General features: G+C 41.3%; 1 protein-coding gene across 1 annotated transcript in view; it reads right to left on the minus strand.

The window, feature by feature from the left end:
- Positions 1–22,086, minus strand: part of MAST4 (microtubule associated serine/threonine kinase family member 4) — a 371,265-nt gene that overhangs the window by 12,841 nt on the left and 336,338 nt on the right. The window contains exons 17-23 of the mRNA XM_069963543.1: positions 19,413–19,545; positions 16,898–17,063; positions 12,363–12,467; positions 7,545–7,667; positions 5,917–6,029; positions 5,142–5,269; positions 3,880–4,106 (exon numbers count right to left, since the gene is read on the minus strand). Of these exons, the coding sequence (XP_069819644.1) occupies positions 3,880–4,106; positions 5,142–5,269; positions 5,917–6,029; positions 7,545–7,667; positions 12,363–12,467; positions 16,898–17,063; positions 19,413–19,545 (995 nt within the window). The remainder of the gene's footprint in view (positions 1–3,879; positions 4,107–5,141; positions 5,270–5,916; positions 6,030–7,544; positions 7,668–12,362; positions 12,468–16,897; positions 17,064–19,412; positions 19,546–22,086) is intronic.

Raw genomic sequence — 22,086 nt, forward strand, 5'->3', positions numbered from 1 at the left:
CCATGTTAGTGTCAAAAGAACCAATGTAGGCTCAAAGAGCAGTGTTTCTCCTTGTGGAGACATCTAAGTTCACCTATTAAGCCCCGTAGGTCAAGCAATTCGTCCTGGGATAAAGATATGCAAATCAGTTCTCCTACTGAAGGAAAGAAAATGGCTCTCTAGCACTTTTTTTTGTTGGTGGCTTTCTTGGAAGTTGGTGTTTGACCCATTACAGAGTTGTAAAACATCACCAGCCAATGCAGAATCTCCTCCAAAAGGCAGAGAATCCATCTGTAGTCATTTTGGGTTTCTTGCACCTCATCTGTACAGAGCAAGCAACTTGTGGGCTAGGTCAGAGGCTTTTGACGTTGGTCTATGGGCTTAGAACACTGACTTGCAATAGGTAACACTAGAAAGTCAACTTTATTCCTTTGAGAGGAGAGTTAGCATACTCTCTTCCAAGAACATATTGTTGACCTATAAAACTCCCTATGTCTGCTCAAGCAAAAATGCCCAAGTCAAGGGCCACACACCAAGCCAACCAGCATCCTGTCCTGTACTGACCCTTTAGGTGGAGAATTTGGTTTGGCTAATAATGTCCTATCATGTCTCAAGGCTTTAAAGGGGTTGTCCGGCGATAAAAAATTATTCACAGAATAACACACATTACAAAGTTATACAACTTTGTAATGTATGTTATGTCTGTGAATGGCCCCCTTCCCCGTGTTTCCCCCCACCCACGCTAGACCCGGAAGTGTGGTGCATTATACTCACCGCATGTCGTGTCGTCCACGGTCTCCGATCGTCAGCAGTGACGTCTTCTTCGGGAGCTTGGCGGATCTTCCCGAGTGCCGGCCACCCTCTGCAGCGTCATCCGAAGCTCAGCCGCGATTGGCTGAGCATAACTGTGCTCAGCCAATCGCGGCTGAGCGGCTGATGACGCGGCCACGTCATCAGCTGCTCAGCCGCGATTGGCTGAGCACAGTTATGCTCAGCCAATCGCGGCTGAGCTTCGGATGACGCTGCAGAGGGCGGCCGGCACTCGGGAAGATCCGCCAAGCTCCCGAAGAAGACGTCACTGCTGACGATCGGAGACCGTGGTCGGCACGCGACAGGTAATGTATAGCGCACCACACTTCCGGGTACACGGGTGGGGGTGGTGGGACACGGGGAAGGGGGCCATTCACAGACATAACATACATTACAAAGTTGTATAACTTTGTAATGTGTGTTATTCTGTGAATAATTTTTTATCGCCGGACAACCCCTTTAATAGCTTGGACAATAATTTACAGGGGTAGCTATCTCCAATGGGTGGCAGTAGTGAGCAAACTTATTTCCTTCTGGAGGGGAACTAATTTCAAGTGCTGGGTTTACAGATCGCCAAGCCATATGGTTTTCTATATTGCTTTTATTTCAGGATTACGTTATTTCTAACAACTTTTCAACCTCTCTTTAGCAATGATGACACAAACTCTTGTATGTTAGTATACATATGGGGGAAGATTTATCAAACATGGTGTAAAGTGAAACTCGCTCAGTTGCCCCTAGCAACCAGATTCCACCTTTCATTCTCCAAAGAGTCTGTGAGGAAAGAAAGGTGGAATCTGATTGGTTGCTAGGGGCAACTGAGCCAGTTTCACTTTACACCATGTTTGATAAATCTTCCTCACGGTGCGCTTCCTTAAACTTCCTTAAAATTACAATTTAACTAGATATGTTTTATCATAAATTGATAAATTTTTGACGCATTAGTACAATATAAGCAGGCAAATAATCTGAGTTTCAGAACAGGTATCACGTAGTGTAGAACAGAGAGCATTCTGGGAACAGCTGACTACTTAGATTACATAGGGTGTCTTTTTGTCAGTAGCTGTACGCACCATGTGGTTTTATTGTCTGCCTCCGTATGTAGTTTCCTACCATGATACGGTATGCTCATTAAATCATATAAACTAACTATACAGAATGTTAATCCCACAGAACTGAAGGGCATAGGAAATTCATGAATCTAAGCCTGCCACTGTATAAAAACTATGAACATGCTAATTATTGTGATGTATAACCTATGATCTGCAGACAATAGTCAGAACAGACACATTAACGCTCATCATCAATGACAATAACTTCTACCAAGTACTTCATCCTGGAAAAGGAGTTATTAGTTATACATAAATATCAATTTATGCCCAATACGCATACTAGCCATTGCATTATATTGGCTACTTTCCCATCCTAATGTAAATCATTACACCACTATGATCTTGGTTAATTCTGGCCACACATATATATGTATACAAATAGAGCATTAAACAAAAACATGGCCACTTTCTTTGAGAGACAACACGACTTTTGTCTCCAGTTCAGGTGTGGTTCGCATTTAAGCTCCATTCACTTCAATGGAACTGAGCAGCAAAACCCCGCTCAGGCTGGAGACAAAAACTGGGGCTGTCTCTGGAAGAAAGTGGCCATGTTTTTTGAGCGCTGGATAACCCCTTTAATAGAAGCTAGCAGTCACAAGGGTTTAAGCAAATATCTATCTTGGACATATAATGGACAACACCCCACCTTCCTTGGTGGCGGCTAAAGGACACTTATTGACATAACAGGACTAGAGGAGTAGTGTATCTCCTTGAAAAGTCCAGCAAACTGATGTATAGAGTCAATGTCCCATATAAAGGGGGGGGGGGGGGGGGGAGTATGCAAGGAAAGTAGCTAATTTCCAGAAGAAAATAAGAACTTTCTCTAGGGCTCCACCTACTGAAGGCAGCTTCTCTTACAATCAATTTTAAACTCCTACACAGACTTAACCCCTTATACATTTTGTAATTGTAAAGATTTGTAACTGACTTTAAATCTCAAGTCTTCCAGTACTTATCAGCTGCTGTATGTCCTGCAGGATGTGGTGTGGGTTCTTTTCAGTCTGACACAGTGCTCACTGCTGCCACCTGTCGGTAACAGGAACTGTTCAGAGCAGTAGAAGTTTCCTATGGAAATTTGCTGCTGCACTTGATAGTTCCTGTCACGAACAGAGGTGGCAGCAGACAGCAGTGTGTCAGACTGAAAAGAATCTACCACTTCCTGCAGGACATACAGCAGCTGATAAGTACCGGAAGACTTGAAATTTTTAAGTAGAATTAAAATTTATAAAATTCACTAGCTGATCTAAAATAATTTTTTGTACCATAACCTGTACATGTTATGGGTATCACACTGGATATGTGTGACTTTTCTGGATGTGATATGGCAAAAAAATAATAATTTTGCATTTTGGTGGGGGTTTTTTGCTTGTGCCTTTAACATGCGAGTACAGGAATGTGACAATTTAATAGTTTGGGTGATTCTGCATGCAGCGATACAAAATATTTTCTTTCAAAAATAGGAAAAAGTGGGTTAAACTTTTATTATGGGATTTTTCATATATTGAGAAAAACGTCTCTTTTTTTAAAAAACTTACTTGTAGCTCCCCTAGGGACTGATTGCTCATAGAGATTGATGCAATACCTATGTACTGCATTGACTGATGCTCTTGGCCCTCGATTGCTACAGGCTGCTCAAGGCAGCATCTCAGGCCTATCAGAGGCCTTGGGGTGTCTATGTAATGCATCAGCTTCAGGCAATCACATTGCAGGAAGCCGAACCGGACCACCAATGAAGGCTTTCCAAAGCCATTTAAATGCCACAGTTTTGACAGAGGCATCTAAATAGTTGAATAGCCGGCATGGACAACCAATCCCTGTCGACATTAGCCTTGTCAAAATCATAATTCATTATGATGTGGGGAATCAGTTTAAATATTTGTGCTATTGTACTGATGAGATTATAGTTATATACTAACAAACATCATGCATGCGCAATACACTTAGTGACCAGTAGATGTGACCACCCTCCTATACACACCTGACACTGTGGAGCTGCTGATGCTGACCGGTGTAGAGAGATCGGGATCTTCCTGAGGAGAATCCTCTGATACAAGAACAGACTTATCTCCTTCTTCCTGGGATTCCCCAGCTCCAGAATCATCTCGCTCTAGATCAGATGAGATGGCAAACTTTGGCAGGAGGTTGGTACTGACTCGCTGCTTGAGACTGTCAGCATCAGAAGACGTTGATATAGAGAGCTGCTGCCTGTTTGGTCAAAGAAAACAAATTGTGACTCTTCTACTTATTCACCTGCTCTACAAACTAAAGTTGATAAAGGAAAAAAAAAATCATACATGTAGAACATTGGGGAGGAAAGTGTGGGGACCACTGTTAATATAAAGGGGCTGTCTTGACATACTACCATTTTTTTTACCAAGTCATGGGCACCTTAAAGAACCACCTTTATGCCCAGAGCATCTCCAAGGCATAAAACAATAAACCAGCCATACTTACCCCTCTTCACTTCCCATGCTGCTCTTGCTAGGTGATCATCTGCTCCCGCCTGTGTTCACATTCTTTTGGCTTCTGCTGACACCCTGCTGGGAGCTCAGCCAATCACAGAGCTGGAGGGGGGAGTGGGGTGTCAGCAGACTACAGTAGAAAAAGAACACAGCCAGGACTGGAAGACATAGAGAGGGAGCAGAGGGGGGAGCAAGTATGTATGGTTTATTGTGTTATATCGGGTGGGGGCTTTAGGCAAAGTTTAAGTTTTCCCCGAACAGACGATTGGGGCTCATTTATGTCCTCAGATTGGGCCATGTAAACGGACCCCAACTTCGATTCATGGTTCTCATCTTTTACTCCCAGCACAACAATGTCAGAGAAAAACAGATCTGTCTGACCAAGTAAAGGATCCTTAAAAAAATTAGAAATGGTAGACATGTATTTAAAATGTCCAAACTTGTGATGAAGTCCAAATTAGTTTCATATGACGTGCAGTCTACTTTTACTTCCACATAAACATTCACATTATTTCCCCTTTAATATGACTTTATGACCCGCATTTAATTGCTTGACACTGTCATAGTTCAAAGTCTATCACAGGTTTGTGTCAGACAGCCACTTCCTCTATACACTGCATTTACAGCTATATACAGGGACATTTTAAAATTCCCCCAAAAAATGCACTTCAAAAAGTTATATCTATAGGTCAAGGTCAAGTCTGCAGTGTTACCGCATTTTTAAAAGTTTCTTCCATTGTGCATTGTGGGCACAGGAACCACCCAATACTCTACTTACATCTCAGAGTATTCTGAGCTCCAGCTGAGAGATTCCACTGGAGGTAAATTCAGGTTCTTAGACTTCTCGGTGGTATCATCCTTTTCCTCCACTTTGCTCTGCATCATCTGGTCAATGCTGCTGAATACCTAACACAAAAATATCCATGTGAATAGATGACACACGTTATTGTCTGTCCTAAAACATATACCTTGTGTACTGTGTTATAGCTCTGTTTTTCCATTCCCTTTATTCTTACCGGAAGTATATGACTTAAAGGGGTTATCCAGTGCTACAAAAACATGGCCACTTTCTTTCAAAGACAGCCCCACTCTTGTCTCCAGTTCAGGTGTGGTCTGCAGTTAAGCTCCATTCAATTCAATGGAACTGAGCAGCAAAACCCCGCCCAAGCTGGAGACAAGAGTGGTGCTGTCTCTGGAAGAAAGTGGCCATGTTTTTGTAGCGCTGGATAACCCTTTTAATAGTCAGCTGGGTGTTTCAAGCTGGAAGAGTCAAAGCTGTTAGTACTAGACTGTGTAGCGATACACCGCCAACTAGGAACACCCAATTGGCTATTCAGTCGTACATTTCTAGCAAGAATAGCTTCGAGGTGGCACATCACAGAGGTATAAGAAAAAGTGGTTGAGAATTATTATTTCAAGGTGAAGACAATAATTAAACAAGGTCAGGAGAGGGAACGGGTTTCTTAAAAAGAGTATATGTTTACCTAAGACATTACATCTTGTACGTTCCTATAAATAGCAAAATGATGTATTAATAATCCATATATACTCACTTTAGAAAATCTATGTGAACATGAGGAAAACTGTCTAATTTCCATACTGAAGTCCTCATCATTGGTGTCATCCTCCTCCTCCGTTTCCATATGATGGTATTTTTCAGATCGGGCTGAAAATTATAACATTCAACCATTAGAACATAATACTTTATTACTGATAACTGGGAAAGAGAAGAAACCCTTATATGAATACAAATACTATTAACTAATGTGACTGCATAAAAGAATGAAAGACAACCGATCATCAAATAAAAGACAAAGGAAGACAACCGATCATCCAATGAAAGACAAAGGAAGACAACCGTCCATCCAATGAAAGACAAAGGAAGACATCCGATCATCCAATGAAAGACTAAGGGCCCTATTCTACCGGACGATTATCGTTCAGATTATCGTTAAATCGTTCGAATCTAAACGATAATCGTTCGGTTGAAATGTAGTTAACGATTAACGACCGAACGAGAAATCGTTGATCGCTTTATAAGACCTGGACCTATTTTTATCGTTGCTCGTTCGCAAAACGTTCACAAATCGTTCACATTGAATAAGACATCGTTCGGTCGTTTGCAATAGATACGAATGCAATAGCGAATAAATAGTGAAGAAAAACTATCGCAATTACGATCAGAAGTAACGATTACTGTTCCATGGAAATGAGTGAACGTTTTCAGGTCTTTCGCAATAGCGGTCGTTTGAGATTGTAAATCGTTAACGATTATGCAAACGATAATCGTCCGGTGGAATAGGGCCCTTAGGAAGACAACCGATCATCCAATGAAAGAGAAAGGAAGACAACCGATCATCCAATGAAAGACAAAGGAAGACAACTGATAATCCAATGAAAGACTAATGGTCCTTTTACACGGAAAGATTGATCGTTCGTTTTTGCACAATAACAATCGAATTCGAACGATAGTCGTACGTGTTAACGCAGCGAATGATCAAACGACGAGCGAGAAATCGTTCATTTTGATCTTTCAACATGTTCTCAAATTATCGTTGGTCGTTCGCAAAAAATTCGCAGATCGTTCCGTGTAAACAGTCTTTCAACGATTTCACCCATGTGCGAGATAGGCTTAAGCGATTCCAAAACAATTGTATAACGATTTTTCCGTACAATGTATTGTTCCGTCTAAATGCTGATCGTTATAAAAAAAACATTGTTCATTCAAAATCGTTAATCGTGCGAATTATCGCTCCGTGTACAACCACCATAAGGAAGACAACCAATCATCCAATGAAAGACTAAGGAAGACAAACGATCATCCAATGAAAGACAACTGATCATCCAATGAAAGACAACTGATCATCCAACGAAAGACAACCGATCCTCCAATAAAAGACAAAGGAAGACAACCGATCCTCCAATAAAAGACAAAGGAAGACAACTGATCATCCAATGGAAAACAAAGGAAGACAACAGATCATCCAATGGAAAACAACCAATCATTCAATGAAAGACAACTGATCATCCAATGAAAGAAAAGGAAGACAACTGATCATCCAATGAAAGAAAAGGAAGACAACTGATCATCCAACTAAAGACAAAGGAACCCGAAAGATATAGATGATATAATCTACACATTTCCATACAACATATTGGTCTTGAGATCTCATTCACTTACTATCAAAATAACTTGTGTCGTCTTCAGATTCAAGCTGAGGAATGAACTCTGCTTTCTGTCGCAGTAAACTGTTCCAGTCTAAGGCACAAAAGAAGGGATGTTGTTTCACCTCATAAGCTCCCCCTGGGGAAGAAATAGGCGGAAGACATTGTTACGAGTGACACATCTGAAGACAATACAAAATCTTTACTGTCCATACTTAAAGTGTAAATCACAAAAAAAAAAATTACATGTCACAGGGACATGGCAAAAGCTTTGATCAAATGGGGTCTCACTGTCACCCAACACGCTCAAGAGAACAAGCGGTTACAGTCAATCATCACCCTATAGATGTTTGCATGGACAGAGATCACTACGAATTAGGTGATATGCACTAATGACTGGTGGGTATCTCAGCAGGGAGATACCAACCAATCAAAACTTTTGATATGGTACTGTGACCTGTCAAAAGTAGGGGGCTAACTAGTGGGAACCCCCCAGAGATGAGGGAACCCTGTGCATGCTCGTGTCTGTTCGAATCTGAACGCTCGGCATTTGATCACCAGTGGCTGAATAAGTTGGATGCAGCCCTAAGGCTGCCTGGAAAACACAGATATGGCCACAGGCCGTCTCCATGTTTCCCGGGAATTCCTAGGGATGTGTCCAACTTCTTTAGCCACTGGTGACCAAATGCCAAGTGTTCGGCCTAAGATAGACTCGAGCACGCTCAAGGTTTGCCCATCTCTAGAAATTATCATGAAATTGTCTTGAATATCTCCACTAGCTGATAGCTGAATCAGATTTCAGTTTTAAGCAAAGACAGATGCGTCCAATTAGAAGCACAAAGAAAACATTTAACCCTATTTTAAAACCTTGACAGAAGTCTAGCACTGACTCGTCATATAAAATATACCTTGATGTGGCTGCCTGCAGTAACCAACAAAAGCTCCTGCTAAACTCATTGGGTACTGCATAAATCTGTATGCATTGAGCTCCCTCTGGTGGTGGATGCAGGTAAGTAAAATATTATTGTTCAGGTAAGAAAAAGGAGTAGCTCAGTGCCAAGCCCCGTACAACAGGAACTATAACAGCACTGTGATCTGCCTGTGTGGTAGCTGCACTGCTAGAACCAGACCCTTCGGGACTACTTAAACCTTAATTTAACCCAGTTTGTCTCTGGAATTTACTATCATTTTTAAAATTATTTTTGTGATCTCAAGTAGCGCTCTTACCACAATACATTAGGACATGTCCAACCACAAAAAAAAAAAAAATTGCAACACTGTATTTTTGAAATTTAAAAATTAAAAAGGGCTAAAAATAATTATGCAAATAAGTAATGATTTAAGTCACATATGAATGTGAACGTGACTGCCTGACAGCTTGTTAAACACAATTACGCTGATGTATGAGGGGCAGTCATGCTATCTTGTTACTGCTAATAAGGCGGCACAAAATTCTTCTTATGTCGGAAAAGACACGGAAACATGAATCCTGCCAGACCATGCCTGACCTGACCTTGCATGCGGGTGATACAGGCAGTGACTATGACAATGAAGGGGCAGGAAGGACAAGGACAATGAGGACAAACACAAGCAGCATTTAAAAAAAAAAAAAAAAAAAGCAAAGGCAATAAAAATGGCCTCTTATATTATGCACAAATGCAATAACCTGTCGGGGGTTTTATATATTTACTTTAATTAAGGCTTCTCCTCCCATAATGAGGGTTTTACATGCCGTGAGGTTTCAGCCTTCCTTCAGCTCATACTATATATTTTCATGCCTCTCTGTGCTGACAATTAGTGCGCCCATGGGCATAAGACTTAGTATGGCATGTCATGTATGTGCAATATATTTAAGGAAAAGGCCTGTGTCATCAGAACATTGGAGACATCATTCATATTAAACCTTTAAAAAAAAAAACATTAATGACAAGCTCTACCAGACTACATTTTATTACATGTGTCTTCACTCAACAGCTTTACCTCTTCTGTTTGTCTTCTATTAAATAATGGGGTAATTACAGGATTCTTGGGTCGTGAATCAGTTGGATTACATGTCATGTTTGATGGTACTGTGCCCTCCTACACATATCACCATTATCAGGATAGACCAATGCTGTACTGTCGTAGGGAGAGAAGGATCAGGCTGTATGTTTTCGACTACCTAATCTTTATGCTCTCCTGAGAGGAGTGGGGTTCGGTGGTGGCTTTCTCCTCTCTTGCCATTCAGAAAACATACATGCTCAGTTAAGTGTATATTTGCAGTGGGGATTGGGAAAGATGGTGGACTACCAGATGAGTGTTCAGTAACAAATAGCTGGCATGCATGGTTTGCTCAACCAGTTTATTGGTGTCATTTAGTTAAAGGTGGACTAGACAGTCTAAAAGGTCCCCAACCTTCAATAGCCTGGCCATCAGTTATCTCTATAGTCAGGCCCCAGTACTTCCGATACACAGGGTCCAAGCGTTCCTGTGTTCTCCATGAGGAAGGAAGAGCCAAGCTGCAGCCACAGAGCTCTGACCCCAGCTTATCTCTCCCAGAACAAAGGGGTCAGGCAGTGATTTTTCCATCATGGTTGGTTGGGAGAGGCCTATACACCTTTACCAATGGGTAAACCTGCCGCAAGTGGCGATATGAGGTGTATGAGGACCTTAAAGGAGAAGTCCGGCCAAACTAAAAAAAAAATAGGGGTCGGGGGGAGGAACATAACAACAACCTACACTTACTGGTCTCTGTACCTTTTTAGCATCATGACCCGCTCCTGGACCCCTGCCTGGATTCACCCTCTCTCCCCCCCCCCACCGCTGGTTAGAAAAACCTGATGCATCTTTAAAACTGTGTAGTAGAAGTTTTATACCACTTCTAAATTGGTTTCTAAATAGGCTACAAAAGTGCACCATGTTTGTCGCAGTGTGTCAAATTTAAAGTGATACCTTTATTAAAAGTTTTTAATTTGTTTTTTTTTGACATGTCACAAACATCTCAGCCACACATTTCTCCCTACTGTAGCTACTGATCAGATATAGATGGATATTTATTTTTTTTAAAAACCTCTAGACTACAGCATTTCAAAAGGCAACAATTTACTACAGACATCAAAAGGGCAAACCGAATGATCATTTAACGTGTCTCAAACCTTGGATAAAATAACTGTGTTGGCAAATTGAACCCCCAGCTAAGGCAGTGACATTAGCGTCAAGTGCTGGGTGTCTGGGCAGGACATATAAATAGACTTGTGTACTGTTTATCAGCGGAGTAATGGCTATAATCCCCCGCTTACATCTGACATTATTAATGCTAAAACTAGAATGCCAATCAATATCTGGGCGCTCTTCCCTTCTCATCCACTTTCTGGCACAGGCAGAGGGAGAACATAGAAAAAAAAAAAAACACTCATGTCTGATAAACTCTTCTTAACGGCAAACAGTGAGAGCAGAGGATGTGAGTCAGATGGAATTAGATCACCATATTATTTTGCCAACATACAACCATGATATATAAGCCACTGCAAAAAAGTTCTGTATTTATTAGTACTGCTGTCATTTCATATATTGATTGGTCAAGGTCTAGGTGCTGTGACAAGTAAAGAGAAGTGCTCAGCTAAGCGCTTCTCTCCCAATCACTCTTGTTGCTGCAGGAGATTGATTCTATAGTAAGGGTCCTATTACACAGGCCAACTACGACCCGATCATCTGCTAGATCAGCGCTCATTTACTGGACCTATTAGACGGCCCGATAATTGTGCAGCAAGGGCCGCATGGACATCGCCTAAACACCTTACCTCTCCCCACTCCTGGTCTTCTCTCCAGTGCTCAGGAGCTCCCCAGTCCCGACGGCAGCATCATCTGAGCAGCCTGCCAGCTGACAGGCTGCTCAGACGCCGGGACTTGGAAGCTGGGGAGCACAGGAGAGAAGACCGGGAGCGGGGAGAGGTAAGGTGTTAGGTGTTTAGGGAATCGTCTGCCGCGCATTGCTATTAAACGTAGCGAAGCATGGTCGGCGCCCAATGATTTTAGGTTTAAACCTAAATCGTAGTCATTGGCTGATCGTTGTCTCTATTACACGGAGCGATACTTGGCCGAATCGGCCTGATTCGCCCGATTATCGCTCCGTGTTATAGAGCCCTAAGTCTCAGAAGCCCTGTCTTCTGGTGGGATTCTTGTTGGTTGGAGATTTCTTTTTCAATGATCCCCATAGAAAGCCTCTCCTGCTCTGGACAGTTCCTGTGTCAGACTGAAAAGAAAACATCACTTCCTGCAGGACATACAGCAGCTGATAAGTATGGGAAGACTTGAGATTTTTAAATAGAAGTAAGTTACAAATCTATATAACTTTCTTTCACCAATCGATTTGAAAGTAAAAGATTTTTGCTGGATATCTGCTTAAATCTCAAAGAAGCCAACTAAACAGAGATCGAGTACAGGCTATCTGGGAATAAAAATTATTTCTTCAAGCAACCCTTTAAAGTACGAACTCCAGCACTGGCTGTGACAATTTTTGTTGCTTTTTCAAAGTCTATGTTTTGTTGTCACTTACGGTATTACATTAGAATGTACCCGATTACCTTTGAATTATAGGTCAAAAAGGACACACCACAGTGTCACTCTTACTCGGCAGTGTCCTACATTGCTGCCTCCAAAACAGGAAGAGAAACAGGTCCCTCTAGTGTGAACAACCGTGCAGGTCTCCAGGAAGCTCTTCGTTGTATGTATTTTAGCTATGACTGTACACTGATGCAAATTTACTTGTCACTGAATGTCTTCTTTAGTTCATGTAACGTATGAAGCATAATAACTAGTTCTAGGCAGGTATATAACCTTACAGCAAGACTCTTACCTGTCCCAAGTCTTTCTAGAGGATTTTGCCTGAGTAGTAAACTAATGAGGTCCTGAGCATCAGACGGAGGGGCTTCTTCATCCCTTTCAGGCCATATTATTTCATCTAAAAAAATAAAAAAATATATATGTTACAGAACAGATAACTATGTAAGAGCTTACCTCAAATCATATGTTAAATCTGTCATATTCAAAAATGCTAAGACTGATGCCTAAAATCCCAAAAATTTAATCAACCATGTAGGAACGGCGACAATGTAGGACTACTAGCTCACTAAGAGATCAGGTTACATGCTGCCCATAAATGGCTATGGAGCAAGGGGGGGGGGGGGGGAGGTGAGTGGAGAGAGCCAGAAGGAAACAGATTGCGAAGGGTTTTGAATTCACGGCTTATACTGTTCAGTACAGCTGACCTCCATGCTGCTGCTGCTTCTTAATGTATGCTATAAAGAGATAGAAGATTCCATCCTCTGCAAGTAGTGGGTACGGAAAACATCATAGAGGCTAGACTCTACCTACTAGCTTGAAATGTAGAAATGTGTGAGGATGTGTGAGGAATTATCCCATTGATGCTTCTTACATGGTATATGAACACACCATTCATGTTGGGCATGAAGGACAATGACCGTCAAACTTAGTAAGGCCATGTGGTCTGCACTGGAAATGGGAGTGACAAATAAAAACACAAGAAATAATGTAAAAAAAAATAAAGACAATGTAGGTAATACTTATAATAATTTGAATAAATAATTGTAGGGAAATAAATAAATAAAAAATATGTATGAGATCAACCCTATCATGAAAAATAGAAAGGAAAATTCCTATAATTTTTTAATGGACTTGTTAATGAAATCTGTTCTTATATCACACTAAGGCTAGACTTCACATTAGAAACCATAGCTTGCACTGCAGACAGGGAGGAGGATACAGTATTATGTAATGACTGCTCAGAGCAATGTACTTATTAGTGCACAGGCAGACGACTGTCGCCATATCACTAGAAAGAGCAGCGCTTCATTCCAAAACCTCCTTTTTATTATACACAGAGGCCAGTTCATGATCCGCAGAATTAAACCCAGTGCTACTTATATCTAACTAGCGCAGGAAGTAAAATGTGCCGTCCGGCTGTGTACAAACACACAGCAAACAGATCAAGATGTGCAAAACAACATTCAGATTAGAGAAAATTTCCTGATGCCAAAAAGGCACCCACTGTGGCCAACTAGCTATTAAAATGGTTGCCAGTCCATCCCCTTCAAGGGTCCCGAGTGGGCGCATAGGTTTCCGAGACACAACAATATTACTTACTGACTAGCTGATCCACTAGCAATTGTTAGCCAGTTTACAGAAAGCAAATAGCGGAATAAAGAAAGGAAATTTTAAGGAAGGAGGGAATGAAAAACAAAATGTAGGAGGAAAAATAAAAAAATAAAAAGGGAGAAAAATGTCAATCTGCTCCCTGTAGTATTATGAGATCTAATTATTTGCATTACATCTTTTACAACAGAGAATCTGAATAATATGTAAAACACCTTCCCGGCTCATGTGCATAAATTCAGAGCGGGGGTGGAAATCAGAGTTTGTAAAGGGCAGAAAGTCTATAGTGCAGAACAGCTTGGAGGCCATATCTACCATTACTGTAGGTTCAACGCAATATACAGTGTAAAGTATGTATGAATATGCATCCCCGCTGCGAGGCATTGTGAGCCAGGACAGTGGGGCCACCGCTTACTTTAATTAACATGGGTTGATTCTCCGAGCCCCTGGTGTCTCAGATTATAACCTCCTATACTATATCATTTACATACACAAGTTATAATTTTCTTAAAAGAACAACATTGTCTTTATCTTCTCTACAAAGAAATATAACAATAAAAATTCATAAAACACACATTTTCTTCCCCATTGTAGCCGTTAGTGGCCCCATTTGAAGTCCCTGTGTGATTGCCTTGTCCAAGTCATTGTAGACATCAGAAAACATGGCACCCTGGTCATGGTGAAGGTCTACAATGGGATCCACACTAAGGTAGGGGGCAATGTGTAGCCAGTGTACATTATGTGGTGGGGTGTAGGGAAAGACCAATAGCAGAGGATTATAGGGTGGAGCAGTAAACATGTGTAGCACCAGATGGATCTACTGTGCATACTGGAGAGGCCTGTACATAGCTTACATGACAGTAAGGATTGACATTGTGAGCTAGTCCCTAAGTAGTGGGGGTTACAAGAGCACCTGCTAACCAGGGACAGCTAACAAACTACAAGAATACTACTTACCAGTAGGGAAAGTGTAGTGTAGGGAAAACACTGCATGTTTCAAGTATTCCCCACACTGTCATCAGAAGTGAGTTACTCTATTGCTGCAATTTAGATTGGTTGTTCTTTTAAAGAGTCAATGCCCCAATAGTAAGGACATAGTTTACGAGCCATAAAAGATATTTCACATGCTTGCAGCTAAGGATAGTCAGGGCCGTATCAAAAGAAGAGGTGTAGCAGCCATAAGGAACCTCGGGGGAGGAGCAATGACTATAAGTGAGTGACGTAACCCATCAAGTCGGCCTAACCTGACAGCAGAAAGATGGAGAGCCTGGAAAAGTTGTGACACTGTTTACTAGTTCATCCGCTGTGCATAAATATACACAGACGTATAAATATATACACACATATTTGCATGTATGCTTTCGCAGAACATTAGGCAGAATAAAATGTCATTATGATCATAGCACTGGCATAACCTCTAATGCATCAGGGAAATTTGTGGGAACAGCAGGTAGGGAAATAAGGGATTTTGTTTAATTATCATTTAGTTTTGCCACAAGCTGTGTAATGGTACTCGGGGTTAGCCCGCAGGTTCACACCGCAAAGGTTATTGAATTTTAAATGAAAGAAGAACAGCTGTTATATAAATAACATTACCTTGTAATAACCCTCAGTGAACTCATTAACAATCTGTGAATTCTCTTTGTTTGCTTTCTGCTTTGCATTATTTACAATGAGAGCCCCCTAGTTAGTCACATTACTGTTTATTTGGCTATTTGTTTTATTTGCACAGACAGCACTTGGTGACTGCAATCCAATGGCACGCCAGACCGCTACATATCCCTAACCGGTGTCGGCCCTGTTTTACTATTTGCAAATAATGAACTTCTATTGTAAGCTATAGACCAATTACACTCCGAGACAACACATTCAATTATAAAATTAGCTGAGATAAGAGCGGATTTTTTTTTTCTGTATCCCATCATGAGAACTGGCTAATTGGGTAATATACTCATAGAATGGATGACGCTGCTAGTGCAACCAGATAAATCCTGTATCTCGCAAAACAGAACTACTGGATTAAATGAATTCAATGAACTCTGAATTCAGAGATGTATTAAAAGGTGTCCAGTCTAGAAAACCCCATATAGATAGAGGACGTTTTCAGATTAGGATCCACATGCCTTAGCTAGAGCATAGAGCAGTTACAAAGAGTGACTCTTAATTGGGAGGACCTTTCCTGTCCTCGATTACACAGACAGTCTATTGATTTGTATGGACACTGTGTAATGCTTTATTCCACCTGTGGTGGTGCTGCAGAGGAAACGAACACTCACTGACGTTTCTCCACAGACAACACCTCTATGACTACTCCTTTAACATCTCCAGGGAATTAAAATGTAGATACAGTGTAAAGTTCATATCCACCCTTTATCTTTGTGGCATGAACAGTCAGAATAATAATAAAATAAAAGTGGTGTTCTATACTGTACTTTTCTTAGAGCCCCCTGGTGATCTTTTGAGTGCTTCTCAGTATGTCCACCTAATGTGTCTATTGCTGCTGAGAAGCTATTCTAGTTGGCTGGCAGTCTTCATATCCAATCTGTCTGACTAGGCTAGTGAGCATGTGTGACCCTTGGACCTATTAGGTGATCACCCTAAGTAGGAATAAAAAGAAGACACATGGTACCTTTCATATATCCATATATGTAGAGAATTGGTTTTATTGTCCTAAGCTCCTGATCTGCTGCAAGCTGTAATGTCTCCTCTTGACCCCCTCCCTGTTTGCTTGACACCTGAAAGCAAAGTCTCAAGCAGTGTCAGGTATGAGAGGGTGGAGTAAGGAGGTGTTAGGCTCCGTTCACACGGAGCAAAACTGGCAGAATTCCACTAGCCTCCCTGTCATAATGACAGTCTATGGGAGGCTCGCGTGCCTCCTCTCTCCACCCTGAAGAATGAACATGTCCATTCTTCAGCGAGGAGAGAGGTGGCACACGAGCCAATTCTGCCAGTTGTGCTCCGTGTGAACGCAGCCTTGCAGTTTGCTGCAAGTTGTTTTCCTGATCTAGCAGCTCTCTAACAGTGACAGCTGTTTGAAAGTGAATTGCATCTGATAGATTCTCTTCAAAACTTGCACGTGAAATCCCTTTACCATTAAAGGTTCCCCCTGTGTGTTCTACTACCCATAGCTTACTGAACCCTATAACTAGTGTAATATATTGATACAATTGTTAAACCGGACAATAATAAACAAGCATGTCATCTTAACCTTACACTTACCGCTGATCACCTGACCGAACAAATCTTCTGGTGTATCTCCAAAGAATGGGACGCAGCCAACCAGGAATTCATACAAGATAATCCCCATCGCCCACCAGTCAACAGGCTTCCCATATCCTTGTCTCAGAATCACCTCTGGGGCAATGTATTCAGGGGTACCACAGACCTGAAAAATAATGAATTAAATAAAGATATGTGTGTGGCACGGATAGCATTTTTATTCGTCATATTTAACTGCCCTGAAAACTACTTTGATAGTTACTGTGCAATGCACAATAACTTAGTTTACTAAAAAATACAGTATAATTACATTACATATTTATATTTTTTATATTATATAATTTATTTTATAATATATACAGTATATATTATATATTTATATTTGGTAGTGTAGTTATATTAGCTTTGGGGAGGGGAGGTGTAGAATATTTACTGTATATGTGTATATACACACACACACACATATATATATATATATATATATATATATATGCACATACATACACATATACAGTAAATATTCTACACCTCCCCTCCCCAAAGCTAATATAACTACACTACAAAAAATTGGACATAGACTTACAATATACATTTTTTTTCCACTCAGTAAACGCAAACATATATACAGTATATATTCCACACCTCCCTTCCCCAAAGCTACAGTACCTCTCAAGACACCAGGGATACTATTAAGGATAACCATACTATGGTAGAAATCCTGCCGGTAATTCATTTGCTACACTGTCTATGGTGGAACTAACAAGGAAAAATAATATAACTTCAGCTTACAGACTTTTAAATGAAGAACAACGAAGCGACCATTTATATAGCAGCGGGGAAGTGAGAGGAACATACATTCAGCCCTGCTATTGTTCAGATGGATTTTCCCCCCAAGTCACTTTAGAAATAACAGATTGTGGACAATCGGTAATGAGGCATGAAAAAAACGCAAATGGACCACGGCTAAGATTTTAGCACCTTTAATTGTACAATGCATCATAAGCCCCAGAAGTAGTCTATAGAGATTTACAGGCTTCCTCCAGTGTTTTATTCCGCTGTCTTAGATATTACAGCGGTGCCATCTCATTCCTCATTTTATGGGGGAGACAAGGATAGGGAAATAGACAGAGATGTAAAGGATGTGACAAAGCACTGAAATGTCTTTGCTATCGTTTAATGGGCAAGTTAAGGAAATGAAGAAACTTGACAGTATGTGTCACATTTAAAGGGTTTTAGTATCCCCTATATGGAAATTCTAAGATAATTGATTGGAGGGGGAGAGGGGGTTATTTCAAGATGCTCATCATGCATGTAAGTGAATTACATAGACAGCCAAAGATTTGAATGGAAACTATATAACTGTATATCAGGGATCTGTAATGAGTTATTTATTTATATTTTTGTACCATGTTCATTGACTGTATGCTTCTGAAAATTTAGGTCTTAAAGGGACATTCCATTTTTTTTTAAATCAGCTGGTGTCAGAAAATTATACAGATTTGTGGGGGGGTTCAGTCTGACACAGTGCTCTCTGCTGCCACCTCTGTCCGTGACAGGAACTGTCCAGAAAAGGGAGAAGTTTTCTATGGGGATTTGCTACTGATCTGGACAGTTCCTGACATGGACAGAGGTGGCAGCAGAGAACATTGTGTCAGACTGGAAAGATTACACCACTTCCTGCAGGACATACAACAGCTAATAAGTAAATCTTTTTAAATAGAAAATAATTACAAATCTGTATAACTTTCTGACACCATTTGATTTAAAAAATATCTTTTTTCTTCTAGAGTACCCATTTAATGATTCTTTTTGTGAATGCAAATCCGAGAATATTTGCAGGACATGTAGCCGTGCACTGATTGGCTGATGGGAACCGACGGGAGGCGGGAGCCTCACACACAGCCGCTGCGCCGAGCAGGTAATGTATGCTCTGGGCACAGCCTGCGGGGGGTTAAAGGGGCCGGGTTACATACTGACAGCGGAATGAAAATTCCACTGCGGGTATGTAACCCTATTAAACTTAACTGTACCAGGATTCGCAGCTGATTTCGCTGCAAACTCGCAGCATGAAATCCGCTGTGAATCCGGTATGTGTGAAGGTACCCTTAAGCTGATTTGGCTTGTTGGACCAACAGCTATTCCACCTGATTCCCTCCTACATGAATGTGTGTTCTGAATGGGGAGGGAGAAAGCCACCACCAGACTACTCCAACATGACTAACCCTTCTCTTACCAATATTTTTCACTGAGGGGAGAGCTGGGAGGCTACTATGCACAATAGATGGTCTTCCAGAATTGGCCAATATAGCAAATGTGTATGCTTTATATGCACAACTTACCATGCACATTCAATATGTGGTGTTAAAGGGATTGTGCAAGGGATTTTAAATACAAATAAATAATAATTTAGAAAATTGCTCCCTGTCCATTGGCCGTGCCATTGAATTTTCTGTTCTGTTTGTTAAGACTGAGAAAAGAAATAAAGACATAAAGAAATAAAGTTAGTGAAGCAGACCTGCTTGTCCAGGAACTCTCGGGCGTCCTTCTCGATGTGACCCTCATAAAGGTTGGTTGTCATGCTCATAAGGCCCACTTTTGAAAGTCCGAAATCGGTCAGCTTAATATGCCCCATTGAGGTTACTAGGAGGCTGTAAGTGAAGGACAAACACATGACATATCTTCCATAAACAAAAAGAAACTCACATACATTATATGTGAACAATAGTAACACAACCCTATGACAATGCACTATATCTATGTGGGTAAGAAAACATATATCAAAACATATCTACTCTCTACTTGAATATTTTGGGTTAGAACGTCTAACAAACTTGTCAAGTATCCTATCAGATTCCTTAAACACTTGTGACAAGTTTTGGACTACCTGGATTAGTAGTTTTTTACCAAATCTTCTGCTTGTCAGCCTCGGTTGCTGATCAAATGACTAGTGTATATATAGCAGGAAAAGTGCAAAGTCTTGAGGCAGAGGACACTAAAAGACAGAGAGAGTCCTCCAACCAAGACAACCGATCTTATAATACCACCATACCCATTGCTCGTGGTCAGTTTTGGCCATCAATATAAGGTGTATGGGGCTCTTCCGAACGACCACTGACAGATGATGTTGGGGGAGATAGGGGTCGGGCGTGATAGAAAAATCACTGCCTGAACCCTTTGTTCTGGCTGTGCCGAAAGTTTTGTGTGTGTAGGGAAGGACAGGGGGAGGACGGAAGGGGTAACTGATGGCAAAATGATTGTTTGGCCACCTTTACTTTAGACCAGACATGGGGAACCTTCAGTCCTCCAGCTGTTGCAAAACTAAAATTCCCATCATGCCTTGGACAGCCAAAGCTAAAGCTTTGGCTGTCCAGGCATGATGGGGATTGTAGTTTTGCAACAGCTGAAAGGCCGAAGGTTACCCATAGCTGTTCTAGAGCAATACTTTCCACTTTCCAAAAAAAAATTCTCTTGTGGCCAGAGGCAGAATCCTGCGTGCAGCCACAACAGTGACTGGCAGAGGAGAAAGCCAATGTCTGCTTGTTCTGTCTATCCACTGTATTTAACTATAACAGCCTATTAGGAGCCTCATGGTTATATACATAGGAGCAGGAGCAGACTCCCTTTTGCTTAACCCCTTATTTACTGCAGTGTGTAAGTGACCCAGTTCTCTTACATGCTGCAACACAAAAAAAGGGTTAATAAAGAAGACAATTAGCTCTCTCCTTCACTTCTCCTGCACTAATAACCCCTGACCTCTGCAGGAGCTTAGAGAACAGAAGTCAGAGGTTATCAGAGTAGTGAAGCAAAGAGCTCATTGTCTTCAGCAAATTAACCCTTTTTTGTGTTGCAGCATGTAAGAGAACACTGGGCCACTTACACACTGCATTGCATAAGGGGTTTAGCAAAAGAACACAAGAGGCTCTTATTTTCCCTGTGCATCCCTGGGCCCCCTCCCTCCACGGGCCCCATAGCAACCGCCTTCCCTGCCTCTATGGTAGCTACGGCACTGTCCAGGGCATGACACCATTTCTAAGCATATTTTGCCAGAATTCAGGCACTTTTAGCTTTGTAAAAAAAAAATGAAAAAACAAATAAATTTATAATTTACAGTCATGAAATATCTGAATGTTAAAAAACAATCAAAGTAAAAATGTTATGTATGACTTATTTCAATGGCAGCATATACCACTTACTCTTCCCATTCACTACAAAGCATGTGAGTAATTGTGGCTGTTATCAGGACGCCCACACCACACTCTACCTGCACTGTGCCGTCTTACAATTCCAGATGAGATCATGTATTCTTCCCCCCATTGGCAGTCATCTGGGCCTCTCATTAGGAATGGCGGAGCTAATTTGATAACACATTACAGATTTTGTTTCCCCATTCTCATCAGTAACTGGGGGAACCTTACTAGTCTGTCCTTCTGAAATTTCATCTAGTTAAGCTTCCTGGTGACAATGCGGCAGCTAATCCCCGCTGACATCATCACAGTGCCCGTCCGGCGCACACGCTTTGCATGCAGATAAAGTTCCGTGGCCGATGCAAATGGGAAAAGAGGAGAATTGTTTCCTTTTGTGGAAATACTCAATGACAATCCCCTCCGGGCTTTGTGTGCTACTGGCAGGCTATTAATAAATGATTATGTACATGCTTAATGTAGTACAAACGGCACAGCCCAATGAACATGTCAGCAAACTGATCATGTATGATAAGGGTCTTCATTTAGAGAGATTCAGCCACCTGCAGACCCTTCACCAGAGGGGAAAGTAATGTTGACTTTGCCATATAAGCAGGCTCTAGTAAGCTGTAATAAAAGCAAATTGAAGGGATGTCAATACCAAGTATATGACAAATGGATGTGACCGAGCTTAACCGGGTCCTAACATCTGTCATATTGATAAATGTTGGATCAAATGTTAGTAAAGCTGACCAATACATCGGGTACAGCAGCTTCAGGATGATTGCTTGTTTGACCAGTATGTAGTTCCCTAATCTATAGATAGGTATGCTTAATTGAAAATACATGCCTAGTTCAAACTGATCCTTACTAGAGATGAGCGAACCTGGAGCATGCTCGAGTCCATCCAGGGGCGCCGCAATCATGAGGCGACCTGAATCGTCTGCCTCAGGCGGCGCCACCAGCTGTCACCATGGGGGCGGCATTCAGTGGCAGATTATAATATGA

Source organism: Dendropsophus ebraccatus, chromosome 3 (assembly GCF_027789765.1).
Source record: "Dendropsophus ebraccatus isolate aDenEbr1 chromosome 3, aDenEbr1.pat, whole genome shotgun sequence".
Taxonomy (NCBI): domain Eukaryota; kingdom Metazoa; phylum Chordata; class Amphibia; order Anura; family Hylidae; genus Dendropsophus; species Dendropsophus ebraccatus.